Source organism: Rhea pennata, chromosome 24, assembly GCF_028389875.1.
Source record: "Rhea pennata isolate bPtePen1 chromosome 24, bPtePen1.pri, whole genome shotgun sequence".
In the NCBI taxonomy this organism is placed as follows: domain Eukaryota; kingdom Metazoa; phylum Chordata; class Aves; order Rheiformes; family Rheidae; genus Rhea; species Rhea pennata.
In genome coordinates, this window is record NC_084686.1 from 2,948,266 (window position 1) to 2,961,967 (window position 13,702).

The 13,702-nt window shown below is 68.1% G+C and overlaps 2 protein-coding genes across 2 annotated transcripts; one reads left to right on the plus strand and one right to left on the minus strand.

The window, feature by feature from the left end:
• The first annotated feature begins 3,210 nt into the window (after positions 1-3,210).
• On the plus strand, positions 3,211-7,331 carry RNF26 (ring finger protein 26). The gene has a single exon (XM_062594413.1). It carries the CDS (start codon positions 3,538-3,540, stop codon positions 4,966-4,968), a length of 1,431 nt encoding a protein of 476 aa, XP_062450397.1. The 5' UTR covers positions 3,211-3,537; the 3' UTR covers positions 4,969-7,331.
• A 3,046-nt stretch (positions 7,332-10,377) lies between these two features.
• C1QTNF5 (C1q and TNF related 5) lies at positions 10,378-13,312 on the minus strand. The gene is made up of 3 exons (XM_062594570.1): positions 13,190-13,312; positions 11,848-12,080; positions 10,378-11,326 (listed from the first exon to the last, which is right to left on the minus strand). Exons 2-3 carry the CDS (start codon positions 12,059-12,061, stop codon positions 10,809-10,811), a joined length of 732 nt encoding a protein of 243 aa, XP_062450554.1. The 5' UTR covers positions 12,062-12,080; positions 13,190-13,312; the 3' UTR covers positions 10,378-10,808.
• Between the last annotated feature and the right edge of the window lie 390 nt (positions 13,313-13,702).

Below are 13,702 nucleotides of genomic sequence, written 5' to 3' on the forward strand. Positions count from 1 at the left end.
CGCGGGGCTCCCGCCGCGCTCGCTCGCTGCCCGCCGCTAATCCCCCGGCGCGCGGCGGGACGGCACGAGCGGGCTCTGCCCTCCGCCTCCGCCTCGCGGCGGTTCCCGCTCCTCATCCTCGCCCGTGGCGCCTTCCTCCGCACAAGCGTCGGTTCGGGGGGACACTACGGCCCGCCGGGGCCCCGGGGGGCGGGGGGGCCGGGCCGCGCAGGGATTTCTCCGAGCAGGACTTTCCCATGCAGGAGGACTTGCTCTTCCCAGGGCCGCCTGGCCCGGCTCCAGGAGGAGCTGCGCATCCCGGCCGCTCCGCGCGGCCCTGCGGCAGCTTCCCCGGGAGCCGGCGGGGAGGACGAAGGCAGGGGAGGCAGGCGAGGTGCCCCCGCTCCCGAGGCGTCCCCGGGGCTCTGCGCGGCGGCCTCCGCGCGAGGCCGGGAGCGTGCGTGTCGGCGAGCGGGGTCACCTGCGTCTTCGGAGCGAGGCCAAGGCGAGAGGAAGAACCTGGCTGCCTTGGAGCCGGGCCAGGTGAGCTGGGGATGGGGATTTTCCTGGAGCAGACACGCCGGAACGACCTATTGTTTGCGCCTGGCCCGAGAGCAGCGCCGCATCCGCGTTAGTGCCGAGACATCTGCCCGCGCGCCAGCGCGGGCACCTTGGCGGAGCCGGGGCAGGGCCGCCGGCGGGGCTCGGGAAGACGGCGCCGGCCGGCCAGGGCATCTCCGGGGACGGCCGTGGCTGCCTGGCAGGCAGCGAGCGGGCTGGGAGCGGTGGCGCGGTGCCAGCAGGACCCACAGCCCAGAACCGCCCTTCCTGCCTCCGGGCAGCGCCAGCCCGGGACGTGCCAGTGCAGACAGCGGGCCGAGGGCGCTGGGGCCGGCGAAGCCCGTGCATCCCCCCACCCGGAGGACGCGCTGGCTGCCCCCGGCGCTGCTGCCCCACCGGCACCCCCTCTGCAGCCTGCCGACCCCGCGGCCAGCCCTCTCTCTGCCTCCTCTTCCCCAGTGCCCTGCTGCTCCCCGGGCGAGCGGCCCCGGTCTCCCAACCCGCCCGGTTTGCCCCATCGTCTCCCGCAGCACCCCCCCTTCCCGGGGCCCAAAGGGGCACCCGGGGAGGCCCGCGAGCGGGTGCCCTGCCGCCACAGCTGCCCTGGGCACAGCTGGGAGCGTGGTGGCCTGGCGCCCGGACCTCCAGCAAGTGCGGGGACAGGTGGCCGGGACCCTCCTCGCCACGGCCGGCCACCAGCCGGCTGCCCGAGCCACCCAGGCAGGGACCTCCGCCCCGCAGGGCCCCTGCGGAGGCGTTTTGCTCCCCCGCAGCTCCTGCCTCGAAGCCCAGCTCTGCTCCGCTCCGGCCAGCGCGGTCTCTCCGGATAACGCAATTCCCCACGGGTGTCTGCGAGCCCCCTCGCCTCCGTCCGCGGCCGTGGCTGAGCCCTGGCCCCTTCCTGCACGTCCGCCCCGTGCAAGGTCCCGCGCGAGCCCGCTCGAGCCGAGCCAGCCCCGGGGCCCCGGCCGCCGCTCCCAGCCGTGGTGCCAGCGGGAACCTGGAAACAACAAGTGTCCGCGCTCCCATCCCCGTGGCCCTGCGGAGGGGGGGAGGCTGCCGGGGAACCTGTGCCCGGCTGCCAGTCCCGGCCACGGGCACTGCAGGGGGCTGGGAAGGTGCTGGGAGTGGGGCAGGGACGCTGGAGGGGGGACGCAGGTGCCCGTGTGACACCCCCCCCCCCCCCGCGGCCAAGGGAAGGAATGAATGGAGCCTGCACAGCCTCTGCGCTCTGCCCTTTGGGGTTTTTTTTAAGTAATAAGAAATCCAAACATTACCATAAATGCTCAAAGCATCTCGGCTCGTCACGTGGGTACCGGCGCGCACACCGCCGGGGAGGCCGGGCACCGGGCCGGGAGGGAGCGCGGCGCCGAAACGCGGCGAGGCCGGGACGGAGCAGGGGGGAAGGGGCCCGGGGGGGGGGGGTGGCAGGACAGACCGCAGGCGGGGAGACGCACACGCGTGCGTGCACACGCACGCACGGCACGCGCCCAGCTCGAGGAGGGCTGGGTGGCACCCAGGAGCGACGGCCCACGCAAGGTGCTGGGACGCGGCCCCTTTTGCCCCCGGCTCTTTCTCCGGCTCAGGGAATTACAGGGGGCAGAAATAACGTGGGGGAAAGGGAGGAGGGCGGCCAGGAAGAAAACCCAGGCCCGCGGGTCCCCCCGGGCTCCTCCCTCGCCGCCACGGGGTGCGGTGCCTTGCTCCCTGGTGACGAGCTCCCGAGGCCGCGGATGTCTTTCCCATGGATCACTCCCTGTGCTCCCGCTCCCCTTCCTTAAAAAGCCTGCGCTCCAGGGCTGGATTCTCCTGGGCTTGTCATCGCCGTCAGGGGAGCGGGGCTGGACTGTTTCCCAGGGAGCACAGGGGAGGGGAGAAGGCGAGATGCGTCGGCAGCTCAGCGCCCTGCCTGGGAGCTGGCAGGGAGGGCAGGAACTGCACTGGGCTGTTGTGCTGGGAAGCGGGACCTGCAAAGCAAACTGGGCTTCACACCATAACCTTGGGCCAAGGCTATTCTGGGATCTCGGGTAGGAAACGGGTTGGTAGCAGCGAGAACGGTAGGGCCCCGGCCCGACACGGAGCAGGGATGGAGCCAGCACCAGGCAGCAGGTGGGGGCACGAGGTCTGCGGGTCGCCCATCCTTGTCCCGAACGCATCCTGCTCCACGTGCCCACATCAGCGAGCACAAACCTCCCCAGCGCCCGCGCTGAGATCGTTGCAGACTCATCACACGTGCGGCACCACGAGCTACCGCCAGGGCCCCACCTCGGGCCCTTTAAATCCGCCCGTGGGCGGGGCCTGGCCCCGTGGCGCCAGCCAACCGGAGGCGGTCCTGCGGGGAGAGGCCACGCCCCCACGCCCGGTTTCCCTCTGCCCCCCCCCCGTCACGTCTACCCCGCGTCGTCCGAACCGCCCAATGGGAGGCGGGAAGAAGCGTTCGCCGCCGCTGATTGGCCGGCGGCGCGCCACGGCCCGCGGGAAGATGGCGGCGCCCAGCGGAAGGGGGCGCGGAGCGGGCCGCGGCTGAGGGGCGCGGCGGGGCCCGGCCCCCCCCCCCCCCCGTGCGGCCCCGGCAGCGGAGGGGCCGCAGCGCCCCTCCTGCTGCGCCCGGCCCCCCCCTGCGCCCAGCAGCCTTCCCTCGCTCCCTCCCCGGCCCGGTACCGCCCTTCCCCGCCCCCCCGGTAGCCCCGGGCCCCCCTCCGCCCTTCCCCGGGGCCCCCAACTCCCGCAGCCTCGGGGACTCCCCTCTGTGCGCCCCCTTCCCGCGGCACCGCTGGAGCCGCCTGCCCCCCTTGCCCCCAACCCCCGCTGCCTCGTGGCCCCTCTGTGCCCCCCAGCCCCGGGCTCCCCTTGACCCCCCACCCCGCCGCCCCTCTGTGCCCCCCAGCCCCGGGGGCACAGGGGCAGGGAGCCGTGTCGCGTCCCGTCCCCGCGTTCGCGGCTCCCCCCCCGGCCGGGACTGGCCTCCTGCCCCCAGCGGGTTGCCCCAGCGCCGCCATGGACCTGGTGTTCCTGCTGCTCCGCGGCCTGCGGCTGGCCCTGGACCTCCTGGGCTTCGTGCTGGACGTGAACTTCTTCCTGGTGTCCTCGCTCGTGTCGGTGCTCTTGTGGCTGGTCGCTTTGGTCTACAACCTCCCCGGCACCGCCGTGGCTGGCGTGCTTGCCTGCTGGAATGGGCTGCTCGTCTGCCTGGCGTCCCTGGCTGAAGCGGCCTGCTGCCTGGTGCTCGGTGTCCTGCACAGCCTCGCCAGCCTGCTGCGCAGCTGCTGCTCCGGCCTGGAAGGACTCAAGGTGGTGGGGCACCTCCTCTCTCACCTGTCGCTGCGGAGCAGGGAGTTTCTCCACCGCGGGCTCTACAACCTGCTCGGCTCTGGCCAGACCCTGGTGAGGCAGGTGTGTGAAGGCCTGGCCATCTGCATGAGCCTGCTCGCCTACTTCGTGAACAGCATCATCAACATGTGCCTCATCGGCATGCAGAACCTCTTCACCTTGGTGGTGGCCCTGTGGGATTCAATCGTCAGCCCTTTCCTGAGAGTCACCGACCTCCTGGCTGCCTTCCTCGCGCACGTCTCCAGCAGCGCCATCGCCGTGTCCATTCTGCTGTGGTCGCCCTGCCAGCTGGCCTTCGAGATTCTGGCCTCCGTCATCAAGCTCTTGATCAGTGTCTTCTTTGTGAATATCTATGGCCTGGTCTTGCTCATCCTTATCATCGTCGTCAGCACTTTTGTCTTCAACCCTGGGTTGCTGTGGACGCTGGCAGGCCATGTGCTTGGGTACTTGAACACGCTGCCGTCCTACCACCGCCTGCAGAGGGATGTGTGGCGGCTCTATCAGGTGGCAGTCCTGACGCTGGGCATGGTCATGACCTCCCAGGCGTGGCGCAGGTTGGTGGACTGGAGTCTCCAGGTGGCCAACTGGAGCAGAGGAGGCAGAACGATGAACCAGGAGAGCAACCAGCGAGGGGCAGCCACGCCTGCCCCGAGACCAGCAGCTGCTGGCAGGGGTGCGCTGGGAGGGGGCGGCCAGATGGCAGGTGGGGAGCACGAGGACCAGCCGGATGTTGAGCAGGTACCACATGCACGTCCGGCTCTGAGTCGAAGCGCTCTTACAGGACAGCGTCTCCAGCCACCCAGGGAAGAGCCGAGCACCTCCTGGGCAAAAGCTCCAAGGAGAGAACAGCTGAACGCGGCAGCTGGGGATGGTGAGACTGCTCCGGACAACGATCCCTGGATGCTCCTGAAGGAACAAGAGGAACGTAAGAAATGTGTCATCTGTCAAGACCAAACCAAGACAGTCCTGCTTCTGCCTTGCAGGCACCTCTGCCTGTGTCAGGAGTGCACGGAAGTCTTGCTCCAGCAGGCCATCTACCAGCGCAACTGCCCTCTGTGTCGCCAGATGATTCTGCAGACGCTCAACGTGTACTTGTGAACCCAGCAGCGGGTAGCTTGGATATTTTTTCCAGGTCAAGGACCATTCCTGTTGCTGCTTTATCCAGAAGCAGAATTGCTCTTCCCAGTGCTGCCTCGAGTTTTCCAAAGACCTGAGGGTGGTGCCAAAAGGGGAAGAGGCTGTTGAGCGTGTCTGTTAGCCACACTTGTAATATAACTAGCCTGTAACTGTCGCTAGCAAGCACAATAGCTGATCTCTGCAGCAGGCCAAAAGATTTATCTTTTTGTGTTGACATTTGCTGTTTCAGGGCCTGTTGCCTTGAGCTTACAGCAGTTTGAAATCCAAAGCGGAGCTCAGAAAGATGCTGTGGTGCCTCCTAGCCAAAGCTGATGGAAAAGCTGTGCCCTTCTGGGAATCACAGGGGCTAGTGCAAGGCAAAGGAGGGGTTTGCTACCCAGGTTTGGCCATGACCTGCCTGAAAGCTGCCCGTCAGACTCAATTCTTACTGCTCCTTCCCCCTCCTGCCAACTCAGCTTCCAGGGGAGGGAGAAGTGTGCCCCTTTTTTAAGGCTGGAGCACACTCCAGTTTTTAGTCTTCGCTACCAAAGGGCTGAGCTTGGCTCCCAGCTGGAGAACAGCAAGATTTCTGGGGCCACAGCAGTACTTTTAGTATCCTGGCCACTGTGGCTTTGAGTTTTGATCTTCCTCTTCCCCTTGCTGGGACAGCGAGGAGCCGCAGAGAACGCGGGCTCCCTGCAGGCCGGCTGACTGCAGAGCTCAGTGTTGCAGCTACTTCCACGCGTCACCTATGCAAGAATAGCAAGCACATACCAGGTTACTCACATGTGGGGCTGGGGCTGGGGTGGGAGTTACTCTTTCTGCAGAGACAGTGGTGCTGCTTGGAGAGGCCGGGAGGTGGCCCGCGTTCACACAGCCCTGCCCTAACCTCGGCGGCAGCAGTGCGTGTCTGAGCTAACTCTGGAGAATCCTCCCTGGATAACACAGATTCTACAGCCCAGTCTCTGGGCTTGGGCTGCCAAGGAGCTGGGTGGTTCATAACAAAGCTTGCTGTGCCCCAGGCTGGGCTGGCTAGAGTGAACAACCATTTGGGAGGAGAGGGGACACTCCAGTCCTCCTGGGAGCCCACTGAGACATTCCAGCTCCTGGTACAAGTGCTGTGTATCATGCTGTGGATCCACAGCAGTACCAGGGCCACATCTGTATTTGATTAGAGCAAGATTCCACTGCTGTTCTGTCTTACTGCCTGTCTGAAATTTGAAATGCAACTAATTTTATTTAAAAGTGTCCCCAGAAGTCAAGCCATGCCATCTGCTGCTGGCTGGGGAGAGCTAAGGCAGCTCATCCTGGCTTAGTCAACCAGCACCGTTCCAAGAAGTTACTGGGCTCCAAGAGAGCCTTGCACTGAAAAGCTCTCCCTTTTCCGGCTGCTTGCCTGGGGTCAGCCACGCTCCAGAGCCAATTTCAGCTGGAGCACTTAAATTGGAAAGAGCCTCAACTCCTAGATCGCAAGCCAAGAGCCTGCAGGCGGCTGGCGTGGTTTCCTCACTGCTCCTGTTAACTAATAATTGATAAGTGATCTAAGTCCAAGTGGAGACAGCAAGAAGGCCAGGCCGTGGTGGGAGACACTTCTTCACTGCAGACTTGACCTGTGACAAGGACAAGATACGATCTTGTTCAAGAGCGGCGTTGCTCTGGGGGGGCACTGCGGGGGGCTGGTTCCCCATGTGTCGCTAAGGGCAGGAAGGGCTTCCTAGGCCAACTGGGCTCCTGAGGACTGACAGTGCGTTAGAAGGGCCTATTCCCTGGGCTGTCAGCTGCTTCCATCCCACGTACTGGGGCTGCAAAGCTGCATGGCCTGGCTGTGTTGCTCAGCCCCTTGTCTTTGCCATCCCAGTCACACCACTCGTGTTAGTGTTCACCATCCCCAGCAACTTCTGCAGCTAGGGTGGCCGAGCCCCCCCAGCAGCGAGCACAACCCCACAGGCCGCCTTCCTCGGGGATCCCAACCCAGCCTGTCCTGGGCTCCCGCAGGGATCCTCCCTCCAGAGGAGCTGGACAGCCGGGCCCTCCCTCTGGGTGTCTTTGGAGGTGCCTGGGGGTGGGATTGCTGGCCGTGCTCCTGGCTGCAGGCTGCAATGTGTGGCTGGGGACAGCTTGTGAATGCTGAGGCACAGTGTTCCCCAGGTGCGTTTTCAGGGGAGGAAGGACACCTTCCGGGACTGCAGTTTCTCTCTTCAAGCCCATTTCTATTATAGCAGTCACGCTTGTCTTTTTAGGGCCTGTTTGCGATTTATAAACAAAGAGAGAAAGCTTTGCCTTAAGGTTAACTCTTTGCACTATGGACTAGGTACTGGGCAGATTAAAGTCTCCTTTCCCCCAAACTGCCTGCTGCCTCATTCTTGGGGGGAGTTTTCTCTGGGGCGATGGGGTTTCACCTCTCCAGCAGGCTCCAAGTGGCCCTGCCGTAGAAGAAGCCAGTCACTTCCTCAAAGGGGTTGGAGCTGGAGGATCGAGGCGATCCGTGAGTGAGCTCGTGGGTGCTTGTCTGGCGGTGCCTGTATGCCTGAAAAGCACTGCTGTGGGTAGTGCTGGGAGACAACCTGGAGCCAGGCTGCTGCGCGGGAGAGGATCTGCTGCCCCGGGGGGTGAATTAGCTACTGAAGACGCTGTGTCGGGGGCTCCTTGCTGCGGCCAGGGCCACAGGGGCTCCCGCGGCCCCCAGCCGTTGCCCGGCTACCCTGCAGCGAGAGGAGGTGGTCGCGGATATGCCGTGCAGCTCGCGGGCAGTGGCACTGCCGTCTGCTCCTTGCGCTGAGACGGAGCTGGTGCTGCAGCCGCCTCTGAGCTTTGGAGCAGGCGGAGCAGCTGCAGCAGCTCCCGCTGGCCTGGGGGCCCTGGGCTCTGCTCCTGCCTCCCACCACGTCAAGCTGATTAGCAAGGAGCGGGGAGGCACTGGCTGCTTCCCAGAGGGGCTCGAGGGGCTCGTAGACACAGCTTCTTCCCTGACCAGGGGCGGTCCCGCTCTCTGCCCGACCAAAGGGCTCTGTGCTAAGCGTTTCCAGAGCTGGCGATCCCTAGGGCTAAGTGCAGGAAAGCTGAGATTTCCCGGGCTGGCAGTAACGCACCTGGGGATGTGTAATCCTGGCTCGCGTCTGCCAGTGGTGTCTTGACGTCCTGCTGCCTGCAACAGAGGGTATTGGCCAGCCCTGCTCCCCCCAGGGCAGGGGAAGCAGCACCCGAAGCGCTAGAAGCCATGGAGCAGCAGGCATTGCAGGGCTCAGCCTTGTTTTGCATAAAAACCAAGGCAGGCTCAGCTGCACTGGGCTCCAGGTGAGCAGATGTATTCGCTCCAGGATAAATTATTCCCTGGCTGTGATTTGAGCTCTTGGCAGGTTGCTGTATGCTATTAGGCACCCTCTGCTTCCCCAGCATCCTTGCAAATCACTTGGAAAATGCTTCAAGACCCAGATGGCCAGGAGTTCTTGCTCCCCCTGCCCTGAACTCACCTCTTTGCCGAGTCACGTCGGGTAACTGGGTAATTTTAGCAGGATCCTCTCATATCCTGGCAGAAAACCATAGTGAAGAGAGGAGGGGCTGCTGGGAGGCTGGGAAGAGGCAGACATGTCCTGCAGGAGCCCAGCACTGCCTGGCACCGTCCATGTGGAGGAAGCAGGGTCACCCTGGCAGCTGGCCCTTCTCGCCCTGCAGCAGCTATGGACCTTCCTCTCCTGCCTCCGGGGTGCTTGAGCCCCGCTGCAGAGCTGGGGCACCTGCCAGCTGGGAGAGGCCACTAAGCAGCCGAGCTGCCCTGGGGCAGGAGGGACCAGCGCTGGCAGGCAGCTTCTGCGGGGGAAATGCTGCCTGCAGGGGCAGGGGGCTCCCAGCCTGCCACCCCAGCAGGGGACTGGAGGGTGCTCAGCCGAGGGCGTAGGATGGAGAGGGACCGGGGCTACTGCCCATCTCCAGGACTTGCCTGGGAACCTCACGCATGAGCCGAGTGGGCTGGTCTCAGCTTAGCGCAGTGCTGAGGCTCTTCCCCTGCTGGACTCCTTCCGCGAGGAGGGAGCGGCGTGACGCTGCCGGGTCGCTCTGTTTCGGGAGCTCGGGGACGGCGGTGGCTGGCGGCCTGCCGCACGCGGAGCCCCCGGGCGCAGGGAAGGCGCCCGGGCCGCCTTTGGCAGCAGGGCTGCAGCACCCGGCGTGTGGAGCTGCCGGCCCGGGACAATGGCCATCAGCTGCCTGACAGCAGGCAGCTGGCGGGACAGACGGACGCTGCAGACACGCGGCAGGCTGCGGCGGGGCCCAGCAGAGCAAGCAGCTAATGATGCCGGGTTGGGGGGGGGGGGGAGCAGGCTGTGATCCGCATCCGAGCCACGGGGGGCCTTTGGGCTGCTCCCGGGCACCAGCTTTGCTCCCTCGCTAGCAGCTGGGCACAGGGACCCCCGCCGGCTCCCCGCCCGCCCGCCTCGCTGGCCCCCGCTCCCCCAAAGCCATTTCCCTCCCGCCAGAGTAAACAGCGCGGCGGCGGCCGGTGTTTACTCCTGGGCAGCTCCGCTTACAGAAACGGCCGGCTCCAACCCAAACAGCCGCTTCCGCCGTAACCTCACCCCGGCGCGCTGCTGCTGGCGCCCCCGGGAGCGAGCCCGTGCCCGCGGGAGCGAGCCTGCGCCCCGGCCGGGCTGGGGGCTCCCGGCCGCGCTGGGGGCTCCCGGCCGCTCCAGCCAGGCCGCCGGCGGGGGCGGCCCAGCCCAGCGCGGGGGGCGGCCGGAGCCGGGCTGCCCGCCCAGCCGAGCGGGGAGCCGGAGGGGGCCCGGCCCGGTCCGGCCCGGCCCGGCCCAGCCGCCACCCCGCGGCCGGGCAGCCGCAGTGCCGAGCCTCCGCCGAAAGCCCCCTCCCAGGCTTATCTCCGCGGGGACCTATTTTGGGCAGGAATGAGGAAGCTCTTCATTCCCTTGCTAAAAATAGGGACCTTTCCCCGAGCCGGGTCGCGGCGCTCACACCGGTGAGCGGGGGGCTGGGAAGGAAGAAAGGGGGCGGCAGGAAGCCGGGGGGGCCCCGCGACCCCCCGTCCCCTGTCCCGCAGCGCGAGGCAGCCCGGGACCACTCGCGCGGCGGCCCCCGCCGGGGCGGCCCCTCGCGGGAACGAGCCGCTCGCAGCCGTCGAGGTGCTGGAGCGGGGCCAGACCTCGCCCCCCACGGGGCGGGGAGCCGGGGCGCCCGGGGGCCTCCCCCCGCGGGCATCGCCCCCGCGCCGGGGCGGTGCAACCGGCGCACGGAGGGGATCCTCGCAAAGCGGCTCCAACACTTCCACCTAGCGGCTTCTGGGCGGCTGCGCTGCCCGGTGACACAGGCCAGCGCGTCCCCTGCCCGCCCTGGGCCCCCCCGGCCCCCTGCCCCGGTGGGGCGCGCAGGCAGCAGGCGCACGCGTGGCTGCGGACCCCTTTATTGAGGGCTGGCGGAGGAGGAGGCGCTTGGAGGGCAGCGAGCCGGACCCCCGGCCGCGGACTTGCCGGCGGCACGGTCCGGGCGGCTCGCCCGGCACCGAGGGCGCGCAGAGAAGCGGGCACCGTCAGGGGCTGCTGCAGGACGGGGCGGCTGCGGCGAGCGATACATGACGACCGGGTCGCTGGGGCTCCCGGGCGTGGGGCGTCTTGCCTCTGCCCCGCTCCCGGCTGACGCTAGGCTCTTGCGCAGCGCTGCCGGAGGGCCGGTCCCCGCCGCCGCCGGGGCGGCGGAGCACCCGCGTTTCTGCCCTACGCCGGGCAGAGCCGGGGCGGGGAGCGCGGGCGTCCCGGCGCCCGCTCCGGCGCGCAGGGGAAGGGGCGCGCGCCCCGGCCGCTCAGCAGCCGCCGGCCGGCTCAGGCGAAGACGGCGGAGTTTTGCCAGTAGGAGTAGACGAGGAAGCCGGTGAAGGTGCTGTCCGTCTTGACGCTGGCGTAGAAGCCGATGTAGTCCCCGACGCCCACCTGCACCCACACCTCGTCCTCGGGCTCCAGGCGGACCAGGGTCCCCCCCGAGAGCGAGGTGGGCTTGGGCCAGTTCCCGTAGTACTGGAAGAAGGAGGCCACGGACTGGCCGTTCTTCATGATGTCGAACTGGAGGCTGGCGCGGTAGACGGTGGCGTGGACGGCGAAGTAGTAGAGGCCGGGCACCTCGCAGGTGAACTTGCCCGTGGCGGGGTCGTAGTGGCCCTGCTCGTTGATGAGCACCACGTCGAAGCGGATGGGCTGGTCGGCCAGCGGCGGGCTGCGCGACTCGGAGCGCTTGGCGCTGAAGGCCGAGCGGGGGGCCACCGCGCACTCGCCCTGCGCCCCCTTCTCGCCGTGCAGGCCGTCCACGCCGGGGCTGCCCGCCTCCCCGCGGGGGCCGGGGGGTCCTGGGTGCCGCCAGGAAAAGGGGAGAGCGTCAGCGCCGGCGGCCCGGCCCTGGTCTCGCCCCAGGGGCGCGGGAGCGTTTGGGCGAAGCCCTTCCAGCGCCAGGGCGCTCGACCGGCGGCGAAAGGGGCCGAAGCAGAAGGGAGCTGGGGGGCACGCGCTAACCAGGGAATGGGGTGGGAATGCAAGCGGGGGAGACCCCGGGACGGCGCGAGACACCCCGGAGGGAGGAGGGTTTGCAGCGGCAGCTGGCGGAGAGCTCAGCCACCTCCTAAAGCGGGAGGCAGAAGACGAGGACGGGGCGAAACGCAGCTTTGCCGGCAGCGAGGAGCTGCTGCCTGCGGCGGGGTGTCCGCGGGCAGGACTGGGGGGAGGCGCGAAGGGGGCACCGTGGTGGGAAGTTGGGACCAAAAGCTTGGCTGTGCTCCCAGCTTGTCCCTGCGGGGTCGTGCGTGGCCAGCACGTGCCCCCGGGCAGGGCCGAGCGGGGTCCCCCTCCCAAGCCCGGCCGTCTCCTTCCTTACCAGGAGGGCCCATCTCGCCCTTCTCCCCTGGCATCCCCGTCGCCCCGTCCCGGCCGTCTCGGCCGTCTCTGCCTGGCAGCCCTTGGCCCCCGTGCAGGCCCGGTGTCCCCGGGATGCCTGGCTGCCCTGAGCACAGCCTAGGGATCTTGTTGTCCTCGATTTGGGAAGAGCTGGCGATGAGCCCGAAGAGGAAGAGGAGGAAGAGCTGCTTCATCTCGTTGGCTGCGGAGGGGCTGGAAGGAAGGCAGAGAGGGGTAACAGCTCTGCGGCTCCCCACGAGGAGGGCTGGGAAAGGGGCTGGCGGTGCCTGGCCGGTCCGGCTGCACCAGCATATGGATCTCTCCCTTCTCCCCCCCCCCCCCTTGCCTTCCAGCGTCTCCCCACGGCATGGCCTGGGTGCCATCGGCTGCACCTGCCGCAGTGTCCCTGGGGTCTGCCTGTGCTGTGACACTGTCCTGCATCGCTCGGGGTCTGCCTGCGTCCCGCCAGGCCACCCTGCATGCTGCCAGGCCACCCTGCACCCCGCTGAGCCAACCTGCACCCACGGGGCCGTTCTGCACCCTGCCAGGCCATTCTGCACTCCCTGGGGCTGTGCTGCACCCTGCCAGGCCATCCTGCACCCCCTGGGGCTGTCCTGCACCCCGCTGAGCCACCCTGCACCCTGCCAGGCTGTCCTGCACCCCGTGGGGCCATCCTGCACCCTGCCAGGCCATTCTGCACCCTGCCAGGCTGTCCTGCGTCCTGTGGGGCCGTCCTGCGCCCCGTGGGGCTGCGCTGCGCCCCGTGGGCTGGCTCGCAGGAGGCAAGCGCGAGGCTCAGGAGCGGAGCAGGCGCTGGCGCTGGGGCGCCGAGGCCGCTGAGCTGCGGAGGGCGGCCGCGGCGTGCACGGTGCTAGCCGTCGGATCTGCGCGCCTCTTCGGGGGGGGGGTACGGGGGGCTCTTCGGGGTGCGAGCTGCAAACTGGGTGGCGTCCCCCCGCGGGAGGGCTGCGTGGGGGCCGGGTGCCAGCGTCCGCGGGGGCACCGGGGGGTTGGGGGGGGCCCCGCGCACGGGGAGGGGCTGCTACAGCGCGGCCCTGCTCCCAGCAACATCCCGGCCGCTGGCGCCTCTCCTCCGCGCCGGAGCATCCCCCGGCGCGCAGGCTGCCCCCAGCCCCAGCGGCCCTGAGCCCCCCGGGGCTGGCACCGGCCCCCTCCCCAGGGCCTCGGCCCGCCGAGGCCGCTCTCCTCCCCCTCCAGCGAAGAGGAAAAGGAGGAGGAAAGCGTCTCTCCTGCGCCCAGGCGTGGGAGCGGGGACCCCAGCCGCCCCCGGCCCCGGCGCGGAGCCGCTGCGCCCTACTCACGGCGATCCCAGTTCCCGCTGCGCTCTGCTCCGGAGGGCTCGCAGCTCTTCCTGGCCGCTTCGCTCTGCCGGAGGCCCGAGCGCAGGCAGCCTCTCCACCCCCCTCCTCCCTGTGTCTCTCCTCCCAAACTCCAAAGGAAATCAGGGGCCTCGGGAGCCAAGAGCTACAAGACAAGGGGAAAAAAGAAAAACACTCGCGCGGTGTCGGAAGCACTGTAACCAGGGGGAGGGAGCGCGAGACGAGCCGCAGGATGAAAACCACCTCTGCTAAACCCATCTGGGTGCCTGGGCGGCGGGATGGAGCGGGGGTAAACAGGCAAAAACAGAGGCCACGGGGCCGGAGCGGGAGAGGAGGGAGCGGGAGGGAGGGAGGGAGGGGAGCCGGCGAACCTGGACGAGACCAGAGGGAGAGGCTCGGCGCTGCTCTCTGTGCCACCCGCGGCCGCGTGCCCCTCTCCGGGCCTCGTGCGGGCGCTGGGTGAGGACCCCGCCGGCACCGATCCCCCCCCCCCGA

What these genes read in the sequence shown, in the direction of transcription:
- C1QTNF5 (XM_062594570.1), bottom strand. Translation starts at nt 12,061, where the DNA reads ATGAAGCAGCTCTTCCTCCTCTTCCTCTTCGGGCTCATCGCCAGCTCT. An exon ending in GGGCGAGATGGGCCCTCCTG is followed by an intron (nt 11,327 to 11,847) that starts GTAAGGAAGGAG and finishes GGCGGCACCCAG; the next exon opens with GACCCCCCGGCCCCCGCGGG.
- RNF26 (XM_062594413.1), top strand. Translation starts at nt 3,538, where the DNA reads ATGGACCTGGTGTTCCTGCTGCTCCGCGGCCTGCGGCTGGCCCTGGAC.